This window comes from Falco cherrug, chromosome 11, assembly GCF_023634085.1.
Source record: "Falco cherrug isolate bFalChe1 chromosome 11, bFalChe1.pri, whole genome shotgun sequence".
NCBI classification, from domain to species: domain Eukaryota; kingdom Metazoa; phylum Chordata; class Aves; order Falconiformes; family Falconidae; genus Falco; species Falco cherrug.
Window position 1 is genome coordinate 31,537,268 of NC_073707.1, and position 17,308 is coordinate 31,554,575.

At 51.2% G+C, this 17,308-nt stretch overlaps 1 protein-coding gene across 2 annotated transcripts in view; it reads right to left on the minus strand.

Moving 5' to 3' along the window:
• SCHIP1 (schwannomin interacting protein 1) overlaps nucleotides 1-17,308 on the minus strand; it is a 58,771-nt gene that overhangs the window by 13,296 nt on the left and 28,167 nt on the right. The window contains exon 1 of one of the 2 annotated variants that reach the window (XM_055723725.1): nucleotides 5,445-5,632. The exons of the other annotated variant lie outside the window; for it this stretch is intronic. Within the exon in view, the coding sequence (XP_055579700.1) occupies nucleotides 5,445-5,474 (30 nt within the window). The 5' untranslated portion in view covers nucleotides 5,475-5,632. Of the gene's footprint in view, nucleotides 1-5,444; nucleotides 5,633-17,308 lie in introns of those variants that run through there. 2 annotated transcript variants of the gene reach the window in all.

Consider the following 17,308-nt stretch of genomic DNA (forward strand, 5'->3'; position numbering starts at 1 on the left):
CCTGACCGCAGGGGACGGATCCTGACACAATAAATCTGAAAAAAAATAATTTAAAAAAATCCCATAGCCCAAGAGGAAGGATGTGGTGGCCAGGACCACTGGGCTGGGGGCTGAGACTGCAGTCTGCCACATGCTTCCCCACAATTTGCGACAACTCCCTGCATCACCTTGCCCTCATGCATTGGAGGAGGATGTCCCCAGGTCTCCTCTCTGGCTGGCTGAGATGGTGAGCCCCCGCCTGGTCCTGCTGTGCCTGTGGTACCCAAGATGCAGGGCAAGGAAACTGCAGGAACGCACACGATGTGCAACCCACCCCTCTGCAACCCGACATCAAATAAGGGTAGGAAGCGACACAGCCTGCTGAAAATATATTAGCAATTTTTGCCCACACTTTAAAAATGTTTTATCCCTGCTTCCAGGTTTCAGACCAGCTCACCTCTGCCCTGCGCTCTGAGCTGGGATGCTCCAGGACCAGTCTCGTGGTGGAGCATCCCCTGAGCGGATCCCACAGAGTTGGTCTCAGTCTCCAGTGAAAACCCCGCTTCCAGCAGCTGCCCCATTCAAGGCAACAGGAAAAAACCAAACCTGGTTAAGAAGTGTAGCTGGAAGCCCCCATAACCATTTTTGGGTGCCCCCCTCGGCAGCCAGCACCAGACCCAGCTCTGCGCTCCTGGGAGGGGCATCTCCCCACCAGCACAGAGGTCAATTTAAACCCTGGATATCAAAACCACAAAACAAATGAATTTGTTGTTGTCTCAGCACAGGGACCAAACCCTTTGGTGTTCCACCCCTTCCCCACCTGATGCAAAAGGCCACTGCGGGCAGATGAGCAGCCCCGCTGCCTGTGCTGGACTGCCCGACAAAGCCCTGCTACTGCTCCTCTGGCAACCAGCCCCCGCTTGAAACAAGCCCCTCCATCTATTGTGTGTAGAGGGTTTAAACAAATAAAAAAGCAACTCTGCCGCCAGGTACGCTCGATGTTGGCATCGCTACCCAAGGACTCCTTGCGCATCAGACTGTGTCAGTAGGAATGTGGCCTCCATGGCCACAGCCACCACAGCTCCTTCAGCAGCCACTGGGGATGCTGGCGGCGGGGACAGCGAGCCTGAACCTGATTTTCTTTTTATAGCACGAAGGGAAAGCTCAGAATGGGCATATTTGGGGCAGGTCAGCTGCTCCCCACGTGGGATGTCCCCACGGTGTGAGCACACAGGCATGGACCCAGTGCCGTGGGGAACACACGGGCCGGGGACGGCAGCACTCAGCTCATCCTGCAGCAAGGTGAGGAAGTAGGACACATCAGGGTTTATGTGCTTTAGACATGCACCGATTGCTTGTGGACAAGCACGCAGCTAAATGAAACTCTTGTGCATATGTAATGCTTGCTTGAGTCAATGAAAAACTCCCTTGACACTGTTGGGGCACTCTCCAGTGGGGGGGGAGCCACCTCCCTCCTTTCTGTTGGGGCCCAGCTCCCAGGCACTGCCGGTTGGTAGAAAAAGCCCCTAAATGCCCTGCACAGGTCAGTGAAAGCACTCCGAGTGCCCTCCCTGCCAAACTGGCGCTCCCGGCCACGCTCAGGCCAGAGTATCGAGGTGACTTCGTAGAAATCTCAAGTTGCCGGAGCTATTTCACAAGACATTTACTTCATTATAAATAAAGGTTGGAATAAATCTCTGCTGAAGAGTCCCTTTGCAGCACAGCATCCTTCCGGCACAAAGCAGCCAGTACAAGGCACTTAACGACAAGTCCCTGCAAATTTGGGGGTGCGACGGACCTTGCCTTCCCTCTCAGGACGCTTCCCTGAGCTTGAGCACACCAAGTACTTTCCACCTACTTCACAGAGCTTTTGTTTTGATCTCTGTCTAAACAAAGCGGCTTTCATCCTCAGCTCTCTATAACACAGGCTTTATTTTACTTTATTGTAATTGGTTTGAGATGCAGGGTCAGCGTGCTCGGCCACATGAACCGAGGTTCCTCCACTGTACCACGAGGTAGCATCCCTCCAGTGGGACAGTCACAGGCAAGAGGCCAGGCCAGCAGCTCTCCAACTTTGCCAGTGCTCCATGGTGGGTTTCATGGCGTTTGAGGTTTTCTCCAAGGCCTGTCTCTTGGGGTTATATTCTGCCATAAGAATTTGTATTCACTTTAATGAAAAAGACGATGACAGTCTGGTATTTCTACATGCCACAAAAGCCTACAAAACCCCAAGATATCAAACAAAAGAAAACACATAAAAAAATCCTTTTTTTGCTTGGGTTTTTTTGTTTGTTTGTTTGTTTGGGTTTTTTGTTAAATCAGTTAAATGAGCACTTCATATTTTAAGCTTGTGGCTTTTATGGACTACTACGGTTCAGTGCTTGGTGAGATCCTGGGAGTGGTGGGTGCCGGCCAGCCGCGCCTGGTCCATCCCTGAGGCAGCCAGCCTGACCCACAGCCACACCAGCACCTCCCTGTTGCAGGGGTCTTTCTAACAGACCTCTCTGAAGGTACACGCACAAACCTGGCATCACCAGAGCAGCAGAGGGTCGAGCCCACCACAGGCACGCAGGCAGAGTGGGTCCCAGGAGAACGTAGGGGACGACCCAGCTAAGAAATTCTTTCTAAGCAAAGAAATCTCATTTTTTACATCAGATTTCTTTTTCTTTTTAATTTTCTTTGCACGTGTAATGCCCAGTAACATCTCCAGAGCGACTCTCCTGCCAGCAGATAGCTCAGACCGTGACTGATGCCAGCGCACGGAGCCAAACCCTGTTCCCACGGGCAACTGCCTGTTTGGAGGCTCCAGCCTCAGGCAGGGTAACGGGTGCCGGGGGTTTTAAAGGCACATTAGAAATCAACCCAAGGAGATGATGTAAATGTATTGTCCACTTGTACAGCAGTGGCACAGAAACACAGATGAAGGCGGCAGCAGCCCGAGGAGTCCTGTTTTGCTCCATGCAAAGGTGGACCTGTTGGGCAGCGCTGGAAACACGCATTTACAGAGCAAACTGAAACACTGGCTCAGGCTGCAGGCCAGTAAAGCACCGCTAATACACACGCCAGAATAAAACCTTTATTCCTGTGTTAAGGCCTGGATTTGCATGCTGGCTTTTTATTCCGTGCAAGCTCTGGACCCCACAAAACACTACCCAACAAATCCAAGCTGATGTTTTTCCTGTCAGACTGTAGGAGATATACAGAGCCTTCAATAAAACGTTTGACATAGAGAAATAAATCAGTATAAAATAGGAAAAGAGAAATAACTAAGAGGAAAACACATGGCACGATAAGCAGCAGCAGTCTGCGTGACTGCAGGATGCAGCCACAGGAAAGATGTCAGATGTTGGGACCTCCTGACCATGGAGGACCCAGCCTAAATTCACAGTGATGAATCTGACTTAAGCCACATCCAAAACCCCAGGAGGACCCACGGCCACCTGCCTTTCAGAGAGCAGCAGTGACAGCTCAGTTATGCTGTGAAACAGGACTTTTGAGGCAAGGCACAGAGTACAACAGAAATACCCTCCTCTTCCTCAGCACCCCATCCCCAGCACCCTCCCTGCCACGGAGCTTATACCCCAGCCATGAAACAGTCACCTCAGAGTTCTTCTGCTGAATTTCTCTGAAACAAACATGTTTTCAAGTATTCCCCACGCGTTGGCTTGTTCCTCTGTTTGGTTTATTTTTAGTCAATTTAGCAGCTCTGACAAAAAGGGTGCAAGGAGGAAGGAGAGCAGTTACACGCTGCCACCCTCCTCCCCCAGGGCACTCTGGGCAGCCACCAAAATCCTATCATTGCTGGCTCCAGTCTGATCCAAAACCCGGGATTGCGGGCCACAAAAGGATTAAAACTTGGCCTTTGGGTTAATGGGTTTGGGAGGGGGCTGGGGTTGCTCCTAATCTGCAGCGTTGTAGGAAGGTTTTAAAACAGATTTCATTAGAGAAATCATTCCTCTGGACTTTTATCTACAATTTGGATGCTTTCTGGCTGTTTTCATGCTACTGTTTATTGGTTTGAAGGAGAGGAACCAATTCATAAACAAGCAAGTAGATTAAAGCAGATGAAAGGCAGCAGTGCTGCCATCGCAGCAAGCCCAGTGCATTAACACGCAGGGATGCTGGCCAGGCCTTCGCTGCAGCTCCGCTCGCCCACCACCATGGACCAGCTTCCACCCGGGAAACAATGCGCAACCTTTAACCCTTGCGTTCCTACGAGTATGCTGGGAAAACATCCGCTGAAAGGAAACAATGGCATCATTTATTAAGGCAGCAGAGAGCAACAGGCTCAAAGCAGCAGAAAAATTAGATCCCCTAAAAGCGAGGCTAGAAAAAAAAACCCACCAGGATATTTTTTTTCCAAAGGCGCTAAAAATAGAAATTTATTTCCAGAAGCATTTGCTAGACTGAAAACATTTAGCAAAAAATCTTTTCAACACTTCTCTCTCTCTCTTATGTGCGTATGCTTTGCTATCTTTTTCCATCATGATATATTTTGCAATATGAGTTATTTTGCCTTAAAACAGATTGAAGTCAGAATTAAACATGGTGGTGGGGGGAAAGGAGGATGAGCCGCCGTCCTGGGCAAAACCCCATCTCCCCAGGGTCCAGCTCTGCTGCTGGGAATGCCTGTTGGGTATTTTGCAAAACACACTCCACCGCACGTCCGCAAACGCATTTCTCGGCATCGCCGGAGCAGATGGACAGGCATTTGTGCATTTCATAATCCATCTGTACCACGGAGCCCTGAACAGGCCATTTCCCATGCAGGTGCACCCAAAGGCACCCAACTCTGCCCTTAGCGGGGAATGAAGCCACGGCAGCCAGCAGCCCACCCCAAGCTCTTGCTCGCCCCACTAAACCCCTCTGTGGGGGCCCAGCAGCCGCGGCTCTAAGCTCCGCTGCCAGGCCCAGGGCCCCGGGGACGGGCGGCCGTGATGGATGCTGAGAGGGAAGCGCTCACCCCTAACCCACCGCCAGCTCTCGCCCGGGTGATTTAGCTGAACGCCACAAACCACGACGTGGCTGCATCGGAAAATAAATTGATCACGCGGGTCTGCTCTCACGTTTCGGTAAATCGGGAAAGGGCAGAGAAATATTCCATTTATTCTATTGTCAAATGTACGTCGCTCTCCAACGGCAACTCTCGAAGTGGGAAAGCACAGCTCGCTCGCTTACACCGAGGGGTTTCATCCAGGCAGGGGTGCGGCGGGGTGCGGGCGGCTGCCTGACAAACCCGCCCCCCGCCGCTCCCCCGGGCCAGCGCATCCCCGGCGCCCGCCGCGCCTGCGAGCATCACATGGCGAGCACAAAAGCCCCGCGGGCAACCGGCTTCTCCCCCCCGCGACGGCTTGGCCCCGCACCGGACGGGGGTGCCTGGGGCCGGGAACCCGCCGTTCAACCCCAGCCTGCCCGCAGCCCCTCCGCGGCTCGGGGCGGGGGGCCAGGCCGCGCTCGCCCCTTACCTGGTAGGAGCAGTTTTCCTGGTGTACCATCTCCGTGCATCATCCGCCGCAGCCACCGCGCCGCGCCGCGCCGCCCCGGGGGGTCTCCGGCCCCGGCGGGGGAGGCGGAGGAGGAGGAGGAGGAGGAGGAGGCGGGGAGCCCGGGCCAGCCGCCCGCCGGTAAGATGGATGCTGCGGCGCAGCTCCGCCTGCGCAGCGGCGGCCCCGGCGGAGCACGGAGGGGGGGCTGGTCCCGCCCCCGCCCGCCCGGCCGCCACAAAGAGCGGGGGGGCTCCGCGCAGGGCTGCTGGTAGCCGCGCTGCTCCGCGGGGGAAGGAAAGAAAAAATTAAAAAAACATACAAACCCCTCCACCAGACACTGCGGTATAGCTGGGAGACCCCCGCCCCGGTCCCGGGGCGACGCTGCGGCAGCCGCAGCTCCAGCCCCCCCGCGCCTGCGGCAGCGCCTGGTCTCGGCGGGTGCGGGACCCCCGGTGGGATGCTGGACCCCAGCACCGACAGGATGCTGCAGGACCCCAGGCCCGAGGCACACAGCTACCTGAGCCACCTCCCCGAAAGGCTGTGAGACACCCAGCTGTTACATGCGAGCCAAGAGACACCTGCCTGTTCCCCTCTGCTGCAGAAATACAGCACAATCTTTTCTAGAAAAGGCTCTGCCCTACATTTCTAGCTAATTATACCTCCACCTTGCAGCCAGGGTGAATGCTGAGCCCTCCACCACAGCACTCCTTGGGCTGGGCTCTGGCCTCGGGTGCCACCCGAGTTTGGACACTGCACCTGAAACACCTGTGCCCATCCCAGTGCCCTTCTCCCACCACAACAGGCCCTGCTTTAAACAAATTTCTCCAAAGAAAAAGCCTGTGAAGATCAAGCATACATCCAGTGCTGGCTCTGCAGGGCGACAGCCAGGTGGGCTGAACCGGTGCTCACAGCCCAAGGGCTGGGAAGCCCACCCCCCCACACCCCCGCTCTACCCCCCTGGAATCCCAGGGCTGGGAAGTCCCTCTGCCACACACCCATCACTGGCCACCCAGCAGGCAGACTACTCCATTGCTACCCCAAAATAGCACTGTGAGATTATCAAACTTTCCTCCCTGTTTGCAAGCTCAGGTTGGAGGCCTGACATGTGGAGGGAACCAAACCCTTATTTTGTTTTCTATTTTAAAAGTCCTTAACAGCAGAGACTTGGAAGAATGGTGGGACGCGATCTGTGTTTGCAACCTGCTACGTGCTGGGTTCTTAGCTCCAGTTTGACTGCACAGCTCATTTTCCAGGGGGTAACACATACCCTGATAGCCTCACCTGGGCTTGGTTTTGGGGCTGGGCTGGCCCTGGCCACAGCTGGGAGGGAGGACACAGCAAGCCTCACGTTCCAGCCGTGTTTTCAGCTGACACTACCCATCCAAGAGGCACAAACCCACGCAGAAAGCAACGGCGGTGCCACAGGCTGGGCTCGCACCATGTGCTGGGCATTCCGACCCAAGCGCTTGGGCTCGCAGCTAAAAGAAACTCCATCTTCGTTAGGCAAAGAGGACTTTACTCTGCTGCTCCTCGCAGCCAGCTGTGGCTAAGTGCAGAAATGCACGTGACACCGAAACACACACACTTGCTTACAGGGCATCTCAGATTTGATTCCCTGCACCAGATGTGCCTCTAGAAAAAAAGGCCTTTGTAGGATCATCTCTCTGCCCCAGCTTTCCCAGCTTCTCACCCGCACAAACAGGCTGGAGCAGCCGTGGGCGGATGAGAAGTCCCTCGAGCCCCTGTGCAGCTGGGCGGCACAGGTGTAGAGAAACCCCTAGCCCTGCCTCAGCTCCAACCCTCCTCCCTGAGGCCTTCTCTGCAGGAACAGAACTTTAAAAAAATAAAGCTTTCATTTAAAAAGAAAAAAAATTATTCTGCTAAGTTTTTAAGAGAGGATGATGTTGTATTTTTTACTGGATCTGCAGAGAATCCCATTCAACTAAGCAGCTATTTCCAAACATCAAAATAACGACAACAAAACAATCCCTAGTTTTCAGTATACTGCATAAATCTTGGGCTTGCTTTGGAAAAGTATCTGTGGCAAGCTAAAAGCAGCTCCACACATTACATAATCTCTAATGCCATTTATTACGTGCATCACAAGGAAAACTCCTGAAATCACCCCCCCACGCCCCCCTTCCCACGTGCGGGTCTATCTATAACGGTGGTGACTCAGAGCTGCTCCTTGCGCAGCAGATCCACAGCGGGGACTGCACCAGCTTCCCTGCATCCAGGTATGGCGTGGCACAGGGTGACACACACACCCCCACCACCCCACCAGCCTATGTAACAGCTTGTTCCTTTTGCAAAATGACCCGCGAGCGTGCTACGTTGGGCTTAGCATGGCATCTGCTGCAGAAAAGCCCGTTTGCAGCAAGGCTCTTCCTCCGGGGCAGGGAGCCCCGCATGAGCCTCGGGCGCAGGCGGAAAGGGCCAGGCATCATCCCCAACCTCTGGATTTGCTCCTGTGTTCTGTATCCATTTGCGATTACCTGTTCAGAAACGAGGCGAGCAGGCAGGTAATAATTGAAGCAATGAGTGATTAAATTGAGTGGAAGGCTTCTGGCTGTCGTCCAGGTGGGTCAATGGGAAACTATGCTCCTGGATGAAGGCAGTGAACATGTGCTGCTGATCTCCCTGGAGGCACAACCCAGTGGAAAGCCCCAGGAAATCCCTGGGGACCCCCAACAGCCCCCAACTGAGCTGGGAAGAGAAGCCTGGGGAGTACCTGCACTGCCTCCTTTGGCCTTTCTTATCAAGACACGCTCTAACTTAACAGCATTTTATACCACTTATGAGATGACCTAGACAAGCTTTCCTGCAGCTTTCCCCCAAACCAGCGCTGAACTAGAAATGTGTGGTTCAGAAAGGCCTGGAGAACTTCTCCAGGGGGTCCGGTACCAAGCTGGGGACACTAGCATGAAACACTTCCTTTCAAAACCCTGGCTCCGGGTCTCCTCGAGAAGGTCTGGGAAGATGCTGCTCAGCTGCTGCTTGGCTGAGCAGCCCCTGCCTGGCCCTGCGTTGCAGTTAAGCTGGGCCACCAGGAGCAGCCCAAACCCGATGCTCTAGAAGCTTGCAGGGGTGAGGACACAAGGAGTTCAACCCCACGGCGCAGGCAGCAGCACCCCTCCACCTACTCTCTGTGGACATGCCACGGCGGCAGCTGTCCCGCAGAGAAAGGTAACGCAGCTTTACCAGACACGCAGATTCTTGTCGTGAAACAACAGGATTTCATTAATTATCCATCTACAGAAGGAGAAAACACCTGGTATCCACAGTTCTGGGGGAAAACGTACAATTTCTGTGCACATCTTTTTGTTGCTTTTTCATATTTTTTTTTCTTTTTAAACTTAGAGAAAGCCCCCTGGCCACGTCCCACAGCACATCTCAAACCCTGTCCCTCTCCAGCAGCATGAAGTGGCAAACACCAGCAGCACCATTCCTCCAGGCAGGCTGGTTCTGCCGGCCCCATCGCTGCCTCGTGCCTTCCCTTGGCTGCTGCACTTCTGCCCCAGGACCAAGGAAATCATTAACCGGGGAGAGGGAGTAATAAGCAGAGGTTATCAACTCTCTCATCATGGTTCCTACTCGGGGAAAACATTCCTTAAAAAAAAAAAAAAAGGTAGCTGTGCAGTAAAGCCAAACCCTCCCATTCATGCTGCCTGGGAGCGGAGGGCAGCTGAGCGAGGCAGGTTCCCGCTGCCGTGGGAGGGAAGGGAAGGAGCCCGGACGTATTACTCACACCAAAGCCACAGACAGCCCTTTTCCTTACATGTTTGTCATTTCTCACTGTCCCACAGATTTATTTTTACACACACATGTCCCACGCTGTGTGCCTGAACCCCACCAGCTGCGAGGACTTACACAGGCTAAGAGCTTAGTAAGGGGAAAGCAAAGGGCAGGAGCAGTGCTCGTTCAACCAGGCAGGCTAGCGATGGGCTTCCTTATCTCCGATAAAACCACCAGAAACACTATCCAGCCCACAGTCGTTCCTCGAGGGGCTTTAAAGGTTGAGAGCTGGGAAAGTTTATTTTTCAGGTTGGTATTGGTCAACCTATTTTGTTGATGCAAAAAGCTAGTCTAAATTACTACGCTTTTTCTTCAGATCTCAAAATAAGGATGCAGCTGGATCAGCAGAGGTGAACACTGCACGACTAGCAGAGGGAGAGGCAGGGAGCCCACCACGAGCGAGCCCCACCAGCCCCTCCGGGATGCTCCTGCTCAACCCGAGCCCGTGCACTTGCCCAAGCACACCAAGCTTGCAGGGAACCAGGAATTAAAAATGGGATTTCAGCTTTATTTGCCGACAATTTACTAGGAGTGATGGATTTAGCCCCCCTTTAAGCCAAGCTAAAGCTTTTCCAGGGTTTAAATCCAGCAAGAAAAAAAAAAAAAGATTATTTTTTAATCAGTTAATACCAGACATCTGCTTGGAAAAGGGAGTATTTGTTTGGATTACATGCATATATAATGCTTTAGACTATTATTTTTTATTTAAGGAAGATGATGTCGAGGCATTTTCCATCATTTTGGATGTGTTACTCTTCTCTACAAGGGGATAAACTTATAATGGTTTAAGAATCCAAACAGTGTCCTTCCATCTTCCCTGCCCCTTTTACTTTCACGGACCTTTCTGGAGTCCTTCAGTAGCAGCAGCTTTACAAACCCCTCCTGAATTACGGGGGTACCAACTGATCAATTTATTAGGATAAAAAGTGCACTGAAACATTAGAATAAAACTCTTTGTGGTCCTCTGAGGACCAAATATGCTATTGGGGAAACACAGGAAAAAAACCCTACTCTGAGTTACTATTATTTTGGAATTCCTATGTGACCAGGGAATTAAGGAGCATCAGGAAGGGTACCTGTTGCATTTTTATTTTGATGCTGCAGTGCACATCTTGCACTTTTAAGAGCCTCCTGCTCCATTTTTAGCAGTAAGGAATTCATCCAAAATTGTCAATTTTCTACACGTCCCACAGCCAGCATCCTTGCCATTACATAATAAACCCACGATTTTCTCTCCCCTCAAAAACATGGAACAGAAGGTTACAGTAATTTCACATTCCGATACCTCTGATGCGCAGGATGTCAAATGCTTTGCAGGGAATTGGAGTGAATAATTTAAGTCACTTGAGTATTTATAACTTTCTGGTGACATAAAAGTGACAAAACATACAGTAAACAACCAGACTTTTCCATGAAACCCATCTAGAAAGACTCACTGATACCATTGCACAGGCTTAATTTTCAATGGCACAATTTATAAGCTGGATCACACATGCATAACAGAGAATTTACAAGCGGTCTGATGATGAGCAGGTACGATAGCCCACCAAGTATTTACTGCTAATGAACAGAGAACAGTTTCATCTACCAGCTCCTAAGTAGTGTGGGGAGATAGCAACAGGAAAGCTACAGCTGCCTCCTTGCAATTTTATTCATATTCTTAAGAATAAACCATACTTTTGGAAATGCAATATTCATGGTATGCAAAATGCTATGGGGAACATGAACTTTTCAGCAGGATGAGGCAAACCTGTAAGTCTTTGCATCAGCATCAATAAATTATAATGTTGCAATCCACCTCGCTCCGCAGCGCTATTTCTGTCCCATTTGGGAGAGGATTTATAGCAAATCCCATCAGCTACAAACCATTTCCAGCACTTTTTGCCCTGTACACACAGACAGTGCCATACAGGAGACCCGATGTGAAAGCAGAGGGGTTGGGCTAGCTGGCATAACCCACACGTCACCCAGTCACAGCCTATTATTTTTACATTGCCTCAACCGACCCAAAGCCAAACCTCGGCCAGCAGCTCTCCCCGCTGCCGCCGTGCCAACCAGCCCCAGGGCAGCCACCCCAGCAGCATCCCTGGTTGGCCGATGCACCAGGACGTGCCCCTGCCAGCGCGCCTGGACCAGCTGTGCCCGACCTCATCCCCTGCCTCGGCCAGGAGCAGCCAGGCACTGGCCACCGCGGCACCCGTGCCCGGCACAGCCACTCTGCCAGCTGCGACAGGGGGGCACCCGCCGGCAGCCTGCACCCCTGACTTGGGCTCAAAAGCCCCTTTTCTGCCCCAAGCTGCGCCTGGGTGAGGGGATGCTGGCATCAGCGGGAGGCACCCAACAGCTCCTCAAAACATCTGGAATCTCACATAAAAGATTCCCAGAGTTGCAGCTGTATAAATATTGATACAGAATAACTGAAAATCATTAAAAGCATGAGCCCTGAGTAATGTCTTCAGCAGATCTCTTTGATATCAAATTTGGTAGAAGTTTTTAACAAAGCTAATACCCCAGTCATGCATTTTCAAATTCACTGTGCAGCATGTTTCAGGCTTGCTGTGTGCAGCTTGCAGGCGGGCTTGCCTACCCCTCCTCCTATTTATATTTTTCGTTTTCATTTTTCAAACATAAATTTGTTATATTTGAAAAAAATAAAGTTGCATTGGGCCTCCACTAAACACCCTTGCATTTTAACAGCAGGCAGGGAGAGGAATTCACGTGTTTTCTGACAATGAAGAGAGAGCAGGGGAAAAAAACCAGCATGAGATGAGGAAGAAAAGAGGGATTTTCCCTGAGAGGATGAAGGACAGGGTGGCCTTCGGCTTCCTCTGACTGGGGACGACAGGAATTACATGGAAACATTGATGAGTGGGTAGCACGTACACAAATCCCATGTCCCATGCTCAACACATAGCAAACATTAAGCTACTGGTCTGGGGCCAAAAGCAATTTCTGGATGAAATATTAAGCCCTTTTAATTGCAGCAAAATCCCAGAAACGCCATTCTGGCCATGCAGGCAGGCAGACAGCAGTATAACCTGCATTTAAATATGGGCGATTAATTAGGTTTTAGCATGGCGTGTACCAACAGGCTGCACCTATGTTTATTCGACAACAAAAATTAGGTGCAGAGTTATTAATTATAAATTAAGCCACTGACCCCACAGGAGTCAGAGGGCAACATCTGTGGACGGGGACGGGATTATCCTGCTACCAGTCGCCTTGAGCCCTTCTATCCCTTTCCATTCCCTTGGGTTTCTGCAGGGAATGGTTGAGAGGGCTTATTTATGGGCTGGCTTTATTTTTCAACTCATTTCAATTGCAAAATGGATGGTAAAAAGCACAGAACAGAGACTTGCAGGCTGAAGTAAACAAACCATACTACAAACTCACTCTGAAATTAAAAGTTATCTTCAAACAGAGCCAAATACCCTAAATATGACTATACTAATACAAACAGGTAACAGCAGCGTCCTTTAAATGCTTCCTCAATAAAAGTGTGAGTTTACAGAGACAAACCTCCCTCTGAGTCATGGCTAGGACAAAAATAGACAGAAGGGTTTTTTTCACACAGCTCTGATATCCACAGCTCCAAGCACAGCCTGGCAGAAATCTACTTTTTTTTTTTTTTTTTGAAGGGGGGTCTACTTACACTATGCACACAACTCTGAAAAATCAGTGAGCCTTCAGAGAGGCTCCAACCCCTATGCTGTCGAGATCAGTGTTTTTTGGAAGGATGTGATTACTGTGTGGGAACAAACGCAGGTCCACGCGAGCAAAGCCAGGCTCTTGCTTTAGGTTTGCTTCACATTTTCAGCCTTTAAGAAAATGGACACAAAGATGATTTTCTGAGTTTGACACCCAACCCCATTGTCACTTGAGAAAGAAAAAAACCACATTGTCTCGTGGTCAGAAAGCTGATTACAATTAAAAGACATGGCACATTTTGCAATGGATATCAGTTATGAGCTCCAAAAACAATACCATCAAGGAAAAGAAACCCCATCCCTGCCCACTCCTCTGCACATCCCTGCACAGCCCTCTGTGGGAGACTGCCAGGGTGCAAACCCAGTATTTAAAATAAGACGTGAGGCTATACCCCTCGGTAGGGCAGGCACACTGAGTATGAGGCTGGAAAAAGCTAAAAATAACAGGATAAGCAAGGGTGGATCCCAGCTGAGCCTTATTAGTCATGGAGCGAGGCAGCCACGCTGGGCTGCTGCCGGGTGGCAGAGCAGCACCAAATAAGAGCAAGAGAACACTCTTGTCTCTTAAATCACATTTTTTCCCCCTCTCCTGTTCTGCCTCAGGCACTCTTTTCCTCCAAGCAGACGAGCTCCGGCAGCCTCCAGTTTCTACTAATAATGTGGTGTATTGCTTTCTGAGAGTCTTTAAACAGAATAAAGATCACAAGTGATTCATTTTAGGGTGTCTGCTGGAATCGGATCAATATTGACAGACAGGCATGCGAGGGGTTTCTTAAAGGTTTGCGGTTTTTTACTTACACCATCTTTGTGTCAAAACTGAGCCTTTGGGTTGAGTGATGATCATGCCCCTTGATGGGAGGAGTGCCCAGCAAAGGCAGCGCTTGGCCCTGGAGGATTAATTTGGATAATCAGAAGGGGCAAGGTGCAACTTGCTGTTTCACCTTGGGATGAAGCCATAGGACAACAGAGGGATCAATAACCAAGCACAGCTTAGCTGGGTGGGAACCTCCTCCAAGGCTGCTCCAGCAGCCCCATTCTCCCCATCTGCTCCCTTGGTGCTACTTATCATCACAGCATCACCCCGGTTCCGCCACGCTCCACCCCGCCGGCACCAAAACAAGCAGGGCCACCGCTGTGCCAAGGGGACCCAGGTGGCACTGTCCAGCCTCTCAGCCCAGCAGACGTGTTGCTGCCCTGTGCCCTTGCTGCCCAGGCTTTGCTGGAGCCTTCTGAGGGTCTGTCCCAGGGCCACCTCACCCAAAGTCACGCCTTGGCACCGCTTGGCCACCCCAGCCCAGCGGCTGCCTGCAGCTTTCCAGCACCTCAGATGTGAAAATCCCTGGAAGGGCTCAAAATACCTGGGAGCAGAGAGCAGCGCGTCATCCCTGCGCAGCGGGGCTGCATTTGCACACAGTGGCTCCTTGTTCACGAGGCCAAAATGCAGAGAATTACCATTTGTTCTCATGATAGGGGCTGTCTTCTGAGCTTCTCGAAGCACCACATTTATCTGAAACACCATTCATCTCTCCGAGCCTCTTTCCCAGCAGAACTAATGCCCACACAATGCAATCAGGCTCCACGCACCACTCCAATATAATTTTCAAGTTTAAACGGAACAATGATAATTAAGCAGTGAAATAAGTCTTTAGTACTTCAACACTCGTGAAGACAAACAAGAAATCAGATATAAAGAAGAAAAGAGAGCAGTGCTGCAAATAAAACCCCTGCCTTGGCCCGATTTCAGGCCTTGCAGCTGGCCAGGGGAACAGCAGTACTCGCCCCACCCTGTGCCCTGCCACAGCCTCTGCGCTTTATGGTATATTGGACTTCTGCATTCCATGTCAGGGACGGTAAACTCACCGTTACACCCCTGCCCCACCGGGGTAGGCTGAGGTGGCTCTAGGAGTAAGCCCTACCTTCTGCAAACAAGCCCAGTGATATTTTTGCAAAGCTTCAGGAACTCCCAAGGAATCGGGTATCAGCACAACCTGTCGATATCCCATTAAGCAGAAGCTGTTTCTGGGCCTTAGACTTCCTCTACAGAGAAATTTCAGTATGACAAAATCCAAAAATATAAACTATCCGTGCAAAAGGAGCTGGGGAAAAGCTGCTCACAGAAAGAAAGTGCTCAGATAAGGTGTTTCCTTTCTGCTGCACAGCTTCTCCCTCCATCACCTCTGCCGGGAGCCGCAAGCCAAGCGGAGGGATAATGAAAGGCCTTTTAACATGAAAGTAGAGCAACAGCCAGGCAGGAGCCCTGGTTTGCAAACCAGGGAATCGCAGTCACCCCTCCACTGGCATCCCCACAGTGAGGAGCACATCTGCAGAAAGCAGCTCACGCCTGCACAGCCTCCCCACGGCTTCCTCTCGGCTGGCCGGGGCTGCCCCTCAACCAGTTCTCTTACTAAGCATCGGTAAAATGTCTTTGAGCCCAAAGAGCTACTGCTGGAGGTCAGAGAAAGCCACATGCTCCATCCTCGCTCTTCGCAGTGACTGGCTGCTCTAGAGAAGTCGGTTTTGGCACCTGACGGGTCACTGCTCGCTCAGAACCACTGGTGCAGCCGCCCAGAGAGAGCAAAGCAAAGCTCTTTAGAATAACTACGATTCCTTGACATTCTGTTTGTCCTTGCCTGGGGCCACGTTCCTGCATCTCATGCGTGGGCTGTAGGAAGTCATCTGGGGTGGCATGGGCTGTGCTGGCACTCACACCCACACCCCACCTCGGGAGCAGAGCCTAGGTCTGGCCTGAAGACCCTGGCACAGCTTGATTTTCAGGGGATGCAGGAGAAAGGGAATGGGGGATACCAAATACCTGAGTCGTGGGAGGAAAAAGAGACGGTGATGAGAATGCTAGCCACTACAGCAAAGCAATTACAGCTTACTGTTACAACATGGGTTTCCCCAGCTCTCAGGGCACTGCTTCAGGGAGCAGAGGAGTGCTCCGCTTTGCTGCAGCGGGCATTGCCCCAGGGAACACTCATCGCCACGTTGGAAACAGCAGCAGCACGTCCAAGGCACGGAGATACCTCTGGTGGCCTTCACCGTGGAAAGTTTATTTTACTAGAAGCTGTTATTTCTCCATCAGGCATGTGCTATGTTACATGTTTACTGGTTTTCCTCCATGTACATTAACAAGCAAAAAAACTTCATAAAGCTGCAGCTACTACATCAAGCTAGCTGGCGCTTCATCTCTGGGATGAAATGCCGTCCCTTGGGGACCCAGGCAGGGACATCTGCAGGGCTGGATCCAGACCTTCAAACTACTTCAGCCTTGATTCCAGTTTTGTTTGGTCCAGCGCAAAACCCGAAAATAAGAGCAATTAACAGGCATGCCTTAAGCAGCGTGTTACATTCAACAGATGACACTGGCTGCAAGCTCCAGCCTCGTTAGCACGTGCCTTCCTACAGGCTCAGCCCCAGCCGGCTGCTGAAGCCCTCAGAAGAGTTTTTGGACACTGCAGAAGCCCTCCGGCATCCACTATTAGTATCAGCAATTTCACTGATATTAACCTTCAGCTAATTCTGCGTCCAAATCATTTCCTGGGTACAAGAGCGTGTTGATAACAAGGCAGGAGGGACTGCAAATGAAGTGCTGGAGAGGGTGGGAGCTCAGAGCCTGGAATGGCAGCACAGCTCCCTAGGGATAACAGAGCTTGCTGCCTCGCATCGGACTGAGCCATGCAGAGGGCTGGGATGGTGAATGGCCCAGGACCAGCACTGCAAAAACTCATCTCGCATCTTTACATCGAGTGAAACATATATATCACGCACACACACACACATATAGCTATACCTGGCAACACGGCATATAGGGACAGTCAAATGCGAGAAACCCTAATCCACACGGCTTGTGGACAGCCTGGACTGATATTTCTTGGGAAACAGGTATAGTTCATCCAGCCTTTGTGCGGGGAAGAGGACTGGATAAGTTCCCAAGCAACTTTTTTGTGCAATTTAAATATTATCAAGGTATGGAAATATTAGCCATTTTAAAAATACATAAGTGACCAAAGACCCACGCCAAGACGGGGCCGTACGGAGGTCTGTTTGCAGGCACATGCCCTCATTTTCACCTACTTTGCCCTTCTCAGAAGCAGACAACTGGAAAAGGTCCCAGAGATGGTTTTTTCCAATGCTACGGGATGTTTCCCCTCCGCTCCCAACAGCACCCAGGCCAGCCTACAGGAGTAACAAGCTGGGAGTCTTCCTCCTAAGAAAAGGCCTCCTCCATCCTTGCAAGGCACAGCGAGAAGCTGGCTTGGTGATTTTCAACCTGAGAAACAATAGATGAGAAAGCAGAAGAAAGAGAAGGCCAGCTAGATTGTGCCAGGCTACATAACA